The sequence below is a fragment of the Cardiocondyla obscurior genome, linkage group LG23 (genome assembly GCF_019399895.1).
Source record: "Cardiocondyla obscurior isolate alpha-2009 linkage group LG23, Cobs3.1, whole genome shotgun sequence".
In the NCBI taxonomy this organism is placed as follows: Eukaryota; Metazoa; Arthropoda; class Insecta; order Hymenoptera; family Formicidae; genus Cardiocondyla; species Cardiocondyla obscurior.
The window spans coordinates 989,328-1,001,524 of record NC_091886.1 but is presented as its reverse complement, the minus strand read 5'-3'; the positions used below and the strand labels follow the sequence as shown (position 1 = coordinate 1,001,524).

At 45.5% G+C, this 12,197-nt stretch overlaps 1 protein-coding gene across 7 annotated transcripts in view; it reads left to right on the top strand.

Moving 5' to 3' along the window:
• LOC139111203 (protein turtle) overlaps positions 1 to 12,197 on the top strand; it is a 209,765-nt gene that overhangs the window by 168,716 nt on the left and 28,852 nt on the right. For 4 of the 7 annotated variants that reach the window (XM_070671326.1, XM_070671327.1, XM_070671329.1 and 1 more), the window contains 2 exons: positions 7,690 to 7,939; positions 10,611 to 10,889. In XM_070671326.1, coding sequence (XP_070527427.1) covers positions 7,690 to 7,939; positions 10,611 to 10,889 — 529 coding nt within the window. The remainder of the gene's footprint in view (positions 1 to 7,689; positions 7,940 to 10,610; positions 10,890 to 12,197) is intronic. The other 3 variants (XM_070671331.1, XM_070671328.1, XM_070671330.1) reach the window with 2 other exon arrangements.

The window sequence follows — 12,197 nt, the reverse complement described above, 5'->3', positions numbered from 1 at the left end:
GAGCCGGTATATCGATCATAAATACCTGCCGGTCCATTTCGAGAAGGGAATAAAAATATGTACATTCTTTCCATCGTTGTTGTTTAACGGATATATATTATTAAGTTAACAACGCGTCAAATGTAACGTGTGTCAACGTAATGTCAGCATTGCGCGACGGAAGCTGTGAAATTCTAAAATTTAGTCGACCCCGCGTCAAGTTAATCGCACGTTAACAACGGCCGAAATTCCAAAGACTAACTTAGGTTCGGTTTCCCCGGACGGTCCGGGCCGGAATTTCGCAAGAAGGATACATAATTCATGCGAATGCAGCGTCGAAATTGGATTCAGTTAAAGAGTCACATTGCGCCGTAATATCCCACGCCAATTGAGAGAGGCGCACAAAGCCGCGCGCGATACTTGCCAAGTTGCTTGGCCGCCGTCGTTGCTACGCGTCCTTTAATTTGCAATTTGCGATCCCCAGGGCGAGGAGCCCGAGCACGAAGGTAGCTTCGCGCAACGACGTCGAAATCGCCTGGCAGCTTACGGCAGAACAGGTGCCACCTCTCCGGAGAATTAGTTTGCCCCGCGAACGGGGGTGGACTCGATTGCCATTTCCCAAAAGTGATAACCAGTTCCGTAAGTTTCCCTACGACGGGTCGGCCAAACTTGCCGCGTAAAGCAAGCGAGTTTCATAAAGTGCCTGAGCGCCGTATCTTTTCGTCCGCGCCGTTGCCCGCTCAAAGTCCGCCCGTCCGAATAAACTCGTGGAAACGGTATCGCCCATGAAAGAACTACTGGAGGACCCGCGCCCGGCACTCGTTCCCAAAGTATTAATGAGCCGCTCGCGTTCGAAATTCGAAGCAGCCCCGCGGCGTTTCGCAATTTTATAAAATTCCACCCTTTAGCTCGAGCTCTGCCGATTTTAACCCGTAACCACAGGTTGTTATGACGTCGGTCGGTATAAATTGACCTAATTGGATGTTGACGCGGTGTATGCAAATTGGTTGCGAGCACAAATATTGATTGTTTGTCCTAATGAAGCAGCGACGTAGTGCCGAAAGCATTTGAGAATAAAACTTGCGCGGTGTCGATAAATATACGCGAAAGTAACGGGTGGGAGAGGAGAAAAAAAAAAAAAATTCCGCGCAGTTTAGATTTTTACGCAGAGACGTTCTATCGACGAGTTTCCGATACCCTCTTGAAAACAATAGAATATGAGAAAACGTAAACGTAATATTACACACACGCCAGGAAATTCAAATACAGATCGATATCGAGGCGGTAGAATCGGTACCGCATGGCAGAAGCAGAACGTATCTACTTTAAGATCACGCGGAGTAGACCGGGTATTCCCAGAACAAAGTTCGAACAACTTTTACATAAACTAAAAGAGTTGGATTAAATATTGATGCAAACGTCGGTCAAGTATCGTAGCCAGGCGAGGCGTTGCTCGCGCTCAAAACAATTTGACGGAACAAGTGTCATTTCGCGAAAGTGTTTTTGCGAAGAACACTTAGGTATTACTTCTACCTTTACATGACTTTATCGCGACGTTTAACTTCCTTCTTAAAAGCGTCAGCTTTTCAGCGAAAGTTGGACAAATTGATAACCTTATATTAATATAATCGCGAGCCTCCCTTACGCGCACGTTATTTTTCGTGAGCATTAATGTAATTTTAAGTAAGTAAAATAAAAAATTTGCTTCTTAGAGTATACACGAGGACTTGCGCGCCGGGTTCTAAACGGCCGAGTATCTTTTTGAGAACTTATCGAGACAACTTTTAAATAAGAAATAAAACACGACTGTTTCCATGTCGGTGGAAAATATCGCGGAAAGTGTTGCGCCGCATTCAGAAGGATAATCTATCGACTGGCCGGCGACAGAAACGAGTCGCGTGGAAGAAGACTATTGCGAGCCCTTAGCTTCCTATCTTTTACTCCGCGTCTTTGCTAAACAAGTTCGTGAAAAGGTATTGACTTTCAACAAGTTTCCCGGTGAAGCGCTGGTCGGTCGTTGCCCTTAACTTGTCGCTTCTTGGGAATATTAATAAACTTCTTTCGCGATAGAAAGTACAAAGCAGCGAGAAAGTGCCTCGCAAAGCACTGGAACACTCTATACATTAAAATCGTATTAATAAAATAGTGTTTCATGAATAAGGCAATTGTCAACTTTATCTGCGACGACTATCACGTAGCTGCGTATTTCCTGCATCGTTTGGCTTTCAATATCAAAAGGGGTATAAAAAATAACAGCGTTCGAGTGAAATATTCAAAACGGAATGTCGACGTTTTACAATTAAAACAGTTGGTTCGATCTGCATATTTTGACTTTGTCGGAGAAAAATCAGAAGGCGGACTTTTCTTATATAAATTGAATTACGACGTACCGAGGGACGTATTCGAAATGTATCGCGTTTCTTCGTGGAGTTTCTTCACCTTTGCGCCAGTTAGAGTTCGCGGAAATGATATCGATCTCTAATAACGTTTCCGTAGAAACTCACCCGCTACTTAGTGGTCCCCTGAAATATTCATTAACTGCTGCAAAAGACGTAGAATTCGCAATTCTACCGCGGCTTTGGGCAAACTATTATTAGTCGGTAATAGTCCGATAAAATAGGGATGATAAATTCGATTCTACGAAAACCAAATCGAATTTCAAGCACAATCGGCGGACGCTCATGAATTTTCATGGAGATGGCTCAAGTCGGGACATCGATACATTGCATAATAATCGGCGTCACTGAAAATGCAATATAAGGGTCGCCACCGCAATACCGCAGTTTGTAATATAATAATAACATTGAGTATATCAATAATTCAATTGAATATAAATCTAAAGCTTACATCCATTAATCCTCACATCAAGCCAATCCACAGGGTATATTTCCGCATAATAACCGGCATTATCAATAAAATCTAATATTGAAAACGTTAATCCACGTCTACTTTACCGCACGGGAGCAAATTAAATTGTCAATGCCGCTTTTCAAATCCCGATCGATCGACCGGGCGGCGGAGCTCTCTCGTCGGTGCTACGCTATTTCGAGAGCCAACCCTTCATTAACATTTAACTCGTTCGGCCAGCCTCGGGTTTGGCTCGAGGATCTCCAGAGGATACGGCAACTACCTTAAATATCAACTCTGCACGTCGGTTATAGCGCGTCTAGCCTCGCCCGATGTCGCACGGGGGATGAATTATCAAAATTTCCGCAATAAGTTCCGCAGCCGGGTGCCGGATGGTCTGGGCGACAGTGACATCGTGACACGCATAAGGAACGAAGGGTTGCTCACAACTCCACGCACGGTCCGCGCCCCACCTCGCGTCGTCAAACTGTTTTATTTGTCGTCCATTTATGCGCCATTACGTCGCAGGGTTATATCCTGAATTATTGAGTCCAATTTCCCGGCGGTTGCTTCGACCGATTGAATTTTTTATTGCGCATTGAAAAATGGCTTTTGCCGGTTTTAATTGATTTATCTACTTGTTTGTGTATAAATATATATATATATATATATATATATATATATAAAGCAAAAAAAAAAAACAATTTGCGTTTTCGCAACAGACAATACGCGTTGCGAGCCGCCTATTACAATAAATGCACGCCTATTAGCATCTCGCGCGAGTACACGCGTTTCGACGGAGTTGACGAGGTCGGCTGGCTTTTGCTGAACCGCTCGATACGGCACGCGGGTGTCGACGATGGCACTTTAGTGATCGGGGATGGAAACGAACGCGACATGTTTACGGCGCAAAATAATAAGACAAACGAAGTTACGACCGCATTTGTAGTTTATCGATACTTCATTGCGTGTACACGCGCACACAAACCCACGCAAGGGCATGTAGCGCATTCCACGGAGATGGAATTATCGATACACATCGCCTAACATGTTGACTATCGAGAAGGCAGCACCCCCGTTTCCCTCTTTTCCATAAAGCGATTTTATCGGCCAGATAAATATTATTAGCCAATAAGCACACGTTCACACTCGATATCCGATACCTTATCGGAGCACAAAACGCTTCCGTTGTGCGATTTCAGAAAATCGAAAAGAGCATCTCAATGAAAAGCAAAAGTGCTCATTATTCCGAAGGAAAAATAGAAAAGAAAAAAAAAGTACTTCCGAGACAGCGTTGTAATTTCGAAAATGTCGTGTTACCTTTGCATTCACATTGTTTTACGCAACAAAAGCGATTGCACGTTCGCCGCAAAACTAAAAATGTTATGTTACGTCTCATTATTCAGAAATTAGAATCCGGTCTGTGTAAGGGCGAGCTCGTCCGTGTTATATTTCATCGAAGAGAGAGAGAGAAAGAAAGAAATAAAAAAAAAAATAAAAAAAGAAAGAAAGGGCAGGCGGAGTTACATGAATAAAATACCAGGAATGAAAAATAAAAAGGAAGACGAGTGACCCACATGACCATCGCGCATACGTGTAAACACGGCGCGCCGGCACGGCACTCACGCGAAAGGGAACGACTTATTCCCTGAAAGCCTCGCCCAACGGCAGTTCGGATGTGTGCCACCCCGTTGGCGAAATCCTTGTTTTTTTTTTTTTTTTTTCCTCTACCTCGTCCCCTTTGCCCGTGCCCCGTTTTCTCTTCTCCATTCGCCGCCGTGCCTCGCGATTCGGCGTTCCGCGCGCTAAGAAAAGGGCGAGAAAATAGGTCCCGTATTCCTCCGGAGTGCCATTCAGCGCTGTAATTTATTCCAGTTTCATGAATCCCCTTTTGCAACCCGCCCCCGCGTCTCCGCGTCCCCCCGTCGTCCTTTTCACTTCTGCCGTTCTTTATCAGGAACTGCTCTGCGCCCGTTAATCCGAGTTACCTCCCTTTCTCGGCTTTTCTCTTTCCGCGCCGTCTATACCGACCCTCTCGTCCTTCGCCCTCCGTCGCGAATGCCATGCCGCCCCGCGCGTGCTCTCTAATCTATCTTGTCAAGCTTTCATTTCGTCCATTACAGACTTCTTTCAAGTTGCAGGTACTTGTTGCGCAGATACGATTGGTATTATGAATTCCGCTCGCTCTTTCTCTCTCTCTCTCTCTCTTTCTAAAAGCACGCCGTCAAGGAAAAGTAGGCGCGCGAGGATTCTCGGGCGCAAAATATCGTTCCCCATCGGCCGTCGCGCGGGCCTCGGTGACGAGAGAAAGAGAGTAAATCCGGCGATTCTCTTTCTTAGGCCACTTAGCACGAGCGTGTAAATCTAAATCGATATTCCGGCACCAGCCGGTACATCGGGCGCGCAATAACTCTCAGCTTCGCAATATCGAGCGTGCCGCGTCGGCACGCTTTACGCGCCACCCGGGGAGAATAATATTGAAATCACGGGGGTTGCACGTCGTCGTCATCGCTGTCGGGGTCGTCGCCGTCGGTAGCCGTCGCCGCCACAAGTAGGCCAGTAGCTCGAAATAGAAACCCGCCAACTGGGGCAGTCAATGCCCAACGTAAGATACCATTCGTCGCGGCACGTTCACGACTTTTCCGCACGTACAGCACGTAACTCCTCTCGTTCACTTTTTTTCTCATTTTCCTTTTTTATTTCTTCTCTTTAAAAAAATAAAAAATTTTAAAAATAAAAAACTCGCCCCTAAAAAAAAAACGAAATACCGCCGCGTTGCCTCCACGTGTCAAACGCGGCGATCTACGTCTCCAAAGCGATTTTCCGCTGCATCGACGAACGTCCGTCGGTGACTGCGAGATTTATGCGGGACCAAGACTTACGATTCTGTCGACCGCCATTCCGCGCCCGACGGTTTACGTGCCTCGCAACCCGTATTCAGCGATGATCGCCGTAGAGCCCTTTGCGAGTCGACTGCGAAACGCAATTCAATCAATTCGCCGCCGCTCTAGAGCTTCGTTAGCAACAACGGTGCTTCGCCGCGTTGTTTCGCCTTTTTAGAAATTTTTTATCTAATTAAATTCGCATTATTAAATACTTGGCGGATATAAATATGGAGGAGAGAAGCGACAACTTTATTCCGCCGACTCCCCCGCGCATCATTGTCCGAGTTAAATGTCTTGAAGCAAATGCATTAATACGAGCGATAACGCAGCGGATTTTAATGCAGGCGTTTACATGGGCCGTTTTAGCTCCGCAGGCTCGTGCAAATATATGTGCTTGCCAGCAGTTTTAGTATCCGGCTTAACAGGACGTAATTTTCCACAACGACAACGTAATGAGCCGTATATAAAACGACACTAACCCCGTACGCTCATCATATCGTTCGTATATGTTCTCTTTATGATGAGGCGACATCGCTGAACTCATACTGCTAAAAATAAACGATAATGCCCGGTCCCCCTCGCAACCTAAATTGTGATTAGGGCTCGAAGGAAATATTTAAAGCTGCGCTTGCAATTTTCGTGATTGGCCGAGATCCTTGATGCTAATCAAACTTACATTTTCGTTCAAGTTATGAATAATATTATAAGTATTAAGTAGCTCGTCTGTGCATGGCTGAGATATATCTTTGCAAACTCTTTAAGCAGTTATCACGCTTTATTTCTGGTGTACCATATTCTTTACGTGCACGATACACACATGACACACCTTGCATATTCATTTTTTTATTTATTTATTTATTTATTTTTTTTTTTTTTTTGAAGTGTCGACGGTCACTGATTTATTTAAATGTAAAATAATCCGACGAGATATTTTCTACCGATACTTTTTACTGATATTTGCACCTTTATTATTTCTCAACGATTGTCTCGACGCTCATCGTGTCTCAATTAATCTCTACTCTCTTTTGAAAACTAAAAGCACGTATCGCACTACTCAGCTGCCTTTTACCGCAAACTCGAGTGCGCTCACTTGCGAAAGAGCCGTTGAACAATTGCGCCTGCACCTTCTGACACTCTTTCTACTAGGTATCCTTCAAAAGCACTGTGAATCTCGAATTCTCGCTGCGATGTAAATAACGCCGCGAAAACTTTTAGCTAGCAGTCCCGAGATATTTTATCCTAGGTTGAACCTCGACACTTCGACTATCATTCCTCTACTTTTTTACAACTTTGCGACGGCCGCCGTTAACATGCACGATCGTTTTGGACGATTTAATGCATGCGCATCAAACGCGGATCGAATGTATCGCTGAATCTCATTTAGTCTTATACGATGTCATCCATACGCGATCACACCGAAACGCGTCGCTCTGTTAATCGCGCGGAGACGTCGTGATCGCCTGTTATTCTCATTTCACGCATTAACCTCCCTCACGCGAGGAGCAAGCGACCCCCGGGTCGTAGACGAGCGCAACGCCCGTGGGTCACTTGGTTTCTCGTCAGACATGCTGCATCCTTTGTCTCATCATTTATCATCTCATGATTTACGGCCGGTGCGAGTAAGTAACGAAGTTTGATCGCGCGTGCACAGAGGGAAGGGCCTCTGAATAATGGAGCACGTCCCGACTCGCCCCGTTAATCGGTATTAAAACCTATCTTCAATATTAGAAAAAGGTACCTCGGATCCCTCCGAGAGCAAAATTCTTGCGACACATGACGTGCATGCGAAGAAAACGCTTCTTCATCGGTCATGTAATCCGGCTGACGGGCTCGAGCAAAATTATTAGACGTCGATGGTGCTTACTTGGTGGTTTTGTCGAATCCTCCCGCGACTTTCAATGAGAACGAACGAACGAACGAACGAACGAACGCTCGCATCGGCTACACGCGTTCATTACGATCCCTCGTTTATGTTGAGTGTTGGTGTTGGTGCAAGGGGCAGGAGACACCGATATACATATGGTACGACTCGTATCCGACCCACAGTGGCGAAGGGTACGAGGGTCGTGTCTCGAGGGTGAGCGAGAATTCACCGTACGGCCAGGCCAGCCTCAATCTGACGAACATCCGCGAGAGCGATCAAGGATGGTACAAGTGCAAGGTCGTCTTCCTCAACAGGTCGCCCGACAGTCACAAGAACGGTACCTGGTTCCATCTAGACGTCCACGGTAAGTAATCCTCAATTTTCAGCGTGCTTTCCGACCGCGGCCGCGGGCAAACGCGACCTCGCGACAGCGAATGTCTTTGCGATTACGAGATTAAAACAAAGCGGGCCGACGTAATCCCCTTCCGTCCCGTTAGACGACACGTTTGAGTTTGCGTCGCTGCAGAATGAACGTACAAATGGAAAGTTACTTTCGGGTTATATGGAACTTGATGAAAAAAGAACTTGATATTCACGTAAAGTTGTCTGCTAGGAATAAAAGTTATATCCGTTATGTGCTAAACGCGCTCTTAGCTCAAGCTTTTATGTTCGGCTTATATAACACGAAATTACGTTATTTCTGCTTCGAATAGCCTCGTTAATATCACTTTGAACTTAAGAAGATTTTACGACTTCGACTAATGCAGTTTTATAACACTCGCTGGAAATTAATCGCGTAAGTTAAAGTCAGGTTTGAATAGTTTGGAAAATTTGCAAATTTTTATGATGTTAAAAAAAAAAAAAAAAAAAAAAAAATGCGTACAACAAAACTTGTTGTATTTATTTTAGCAGTATTTTTCCAAGACTTGATACTTGTGACGAAATAACGCGAATTACGTATGTCCCATCGTGTTTCACGTACTACTTATTATTTTCTCTCGAGTATTTGATTCAATAAACTTATATTTGCTCTCGGTACGATCGCGTATGTTAACTTTTGATAACGGAAACTGATCTCGTCGAGAGATACGCATCGATCGAAGGAGGAAAAAGCGTGTTCGCGCACCGCTGAAGACACGTGAAATTCCGAAATATCCTTTCGCGCTTGGTTAAACACATCGGCGAGTATAGTATACGAAAATATTCCCTTTTCTGTCGCGTCGCGTTCCTCCTCGTACCGACCGCGTCCTCAAGCTTACCCCCGTCGACGTGACTTCCTGTCAGGAAAAGGAAAGCACGCGGATCATAAAAGACGCTTCAGAAAGACGCCGCCACCGCCGCCGGTTTCTCCGATGCGGCTCGACGCGAATTGTACATTCAGCAAACACTGCGCAACCACGCCCCGCCGTGCTCCCGTTCTTCAAAGTTTCGCGCGTCGTGGAAGAAGTTATGTTTCTTGCTTGTTCAGTGCGCAGTTTGAACTTACGTCTTCTTCCGGAGTTCTTCGCCGTGCCCTTCATCGTTTCGACGAAATCTCCCGAGAAACGCGTTCCCGCCACGGCGAACAAAATGGAAAGGAGAGAGAATCGCAAAAAGACCGTGTTCCTGGACGGGAAATGGGACGAAGGAAAGAGAAAGAAGGGAAAGAAAAAAAAAATGATGTGAGAAAAAGAGGAAGAAACTTATCGCCGCGTTTTGCTCGGGTATAAACGACGATGAAGAGCCGGAGGGAAAGAGAAACATTTAAATGGCTTAGGGCGGAACGTGGCGCGCTGTCCCCTTTTTCTCATCGTTATACCTCATCTCTACCTCACTCTCCGGTCGGCTTATTCCCAATTTCTCCGTTAAGCTTTCGGTCACACTCGACGACAACGGTAACAATAACGAGGGCGACGACAACGATAGACCTCGCAAGCGGCATCAAAGAAAAAAAAAAAAAAGAAGATAAAAAAAAGAAAAAAAACTTGGGGCCACCCAGAAAGCGCTTAAGATCTTTCTTTATACTTTACAGTCGACTCCATTCGGTCGCTTGCTCGCGTTAGTCATAAACCGTCGCATCCAGTCGCGTCCCTTCACCTTTTTCCTTTTTCTCTCCCGTCGCCGCTGCAGTATCTTTCGAAGCGTCGCTCTCGAAATTAAAATTCCTCGTCTTCGAATAACGACGAGCGCGAGCAGACGGCGCATAGCAGCAGACAATATCCCGGAAAAACGGAAAACAGAGAGAAAGAGAGAGAGAGAGAGAGAGTACCGTCGCGAAAAGCAACAATTCGTAAGGAACTCTACGTGCAGCTTTTGCAAAAATATTTACCTGAGCCCTTTTCGATTCCGTCGGATTTCTTGCACGAGCGTCGACGTCGATTAAAATTTTTCCAACGAAACGATTCTGTCTCGCAAAAGAAACGCGCGCGGAAGGGAATATCGCTCCGAGGACGGTTTTCTTAACCATTACGCCGTAGAAAATTTGCATTATTTCAATCAACGATTTTTCCGCGTTCTTCCTCCGCGACCGCCCTTGCTCCCTCGCTCGAAATTGTCGATCTCACGTTGCTGTATAGCCTCAAGACGACAGAGAGAGAGAACAATCGACTTTTCTACGTCACCATTCGGTCGCGAGCGATGGGCAGCGGTGGACCATTGTAATTTCTCCGGGATGAAAAGAGGGCGGGCGATAAAAACGCGGACGGAACTTCTCGAGGAACATTTTCTAAACGTCCACCTCCTCTCCTTGGATGGACTTGATTGTTCTCCTAACGTCATTTACCCATGGCCATTTTCTGTCATAGAAGCGCCAAACGTCGCCCTCGCTCACAAAAAGATAAACGGCTTACATTTTTTGCGAGGCTCCGCTCGACAGAAAGCAACGTTACCCCGCTTAAGAAAATAATCGTCGGTGGCAGGAAATGATTCTCTACGAGTCGTAGCGATCGGTCGGTCTACGTCGCACGTTCGGGATTAATGTTATCATAGTGATACGACGCGATAAGATATTACAGAGTCGTATCTGATCGCTTCAAATTTACCCGTATTGTTCACAGCGCCACCCAGGTTCAGCATAACGCCGGATGATATGATATATGTAAATCTGGGCGATGCGATAATACTCAACTGCCAGGCTGAGGGTACTCCGACGCCAGAGATCCTTTGGTACAAGGATGCGAGTCCGGTCGAGCCCAACGGCCGCGACGTTGGGATATTCAACGATGGCACCGAGCTCAGGCTCTCGACGATCAAGAACGACGACATTGGCGATTACACCTGCATCGCCAGAAACGGGGAGGGCCAGATCAGCCACACTGCGCGCGTCATCATCGCCGGTGAGTACCTTTGATAAAACGTCACGGAAGCTCCCTAAGTCGCGGAACCGCAATTTCGCCGCGAAGTTAAGCAATAAATTATCCGCCCGCGTCGGGAGCAGCGAAGGACACGATTACGTTCGACAGCGAGCGAGCCTGATCGAGGGTGAGAGATAAAACTTTTTTAATTTAAGTCTCACTGTCATTCAGAAATATATTTGCCGGCGGAGATGCGGAGATAGACCGATAGACTCGCGGATGGATATTGCGGAATTATAAAATTTAAAATGCTTTTAAATCGTTTTAAAACTTACGACGATACAAGGCGCGCCGTAATAAATGAATGGAATTTACGCGATTCTCCCCGTACGTACCTATGCATTTCGATAATGATTATCTTTTCACCGTGAGTTTTTATTGTTTTAAAAATATTTCAGAAAAGTCACGTACTCGGCGCATTCTCATTTACAAGTTCTCTAATTCTTTGGAAAGAAAAAAAATTTTTTTTAATAAAAAAAAAAAAAAATAGAAAAAAAATTCCTCTCAAAATTCCGCGCGTGATTTTATCAACGCCAGTCACGAGCGGCGTCCATTCCGCGGCCTCGCCACGACGAATAATAACAGCTTTCTTCCGTCGACCCCGGTAATATCTCGCGGGAAACATTTGCGTGCACCCTGTTAAGTATTACTGTCTGAAAGCAACGCGGCCGCTTAATCCACTTATCCGGGGGCTACGACAAAAACCATTATAGCAACAACTTCTATTTTAACGTCCCGTGTTAAATGAGCGAGCGATACCGTAGCGTCGCATAACGCGTGACAATTGGGGTAATTAAATTGAGACCGGTGATTTACTTTGTCCACTGGAATGAACCGGAACCATCTGTCCCGGTTGATCCCGAGGAATATCTTAATCAATCATTTGTCCATCACGGCCAATTTGATCACAAATATGCTTATTTGCTCGGGAAGGCGGAAGCCGCATCTGTAGATCGTCGGCCTATTAAATTTCTGTTTCGTTTTGGTAATTAAATGCCTATTTTTCATAGCTATATAAGTTAGACGCGTAATTAAAATATAATTAAGCAATATTTCATAAAAGTTCCGCCTCTATCTGGCTAAGGAAGAAAGAGGAAAGGAAGTAGCGAGCGCCTCCGTACCTATATAACGGCAGTAAACTAATTAAAGAAGGAGATACTTTGTAGCGGAGATAATAAGAAGAGACGAAGGCCTTTGTGCCTTCTTTTTTTCCGGCGGGCATAAATATAAAGTCGATTGATTAGTTTGCCAGCGAAACGAAACACCGCGGCGTATTCTCCTCCCTCGTTC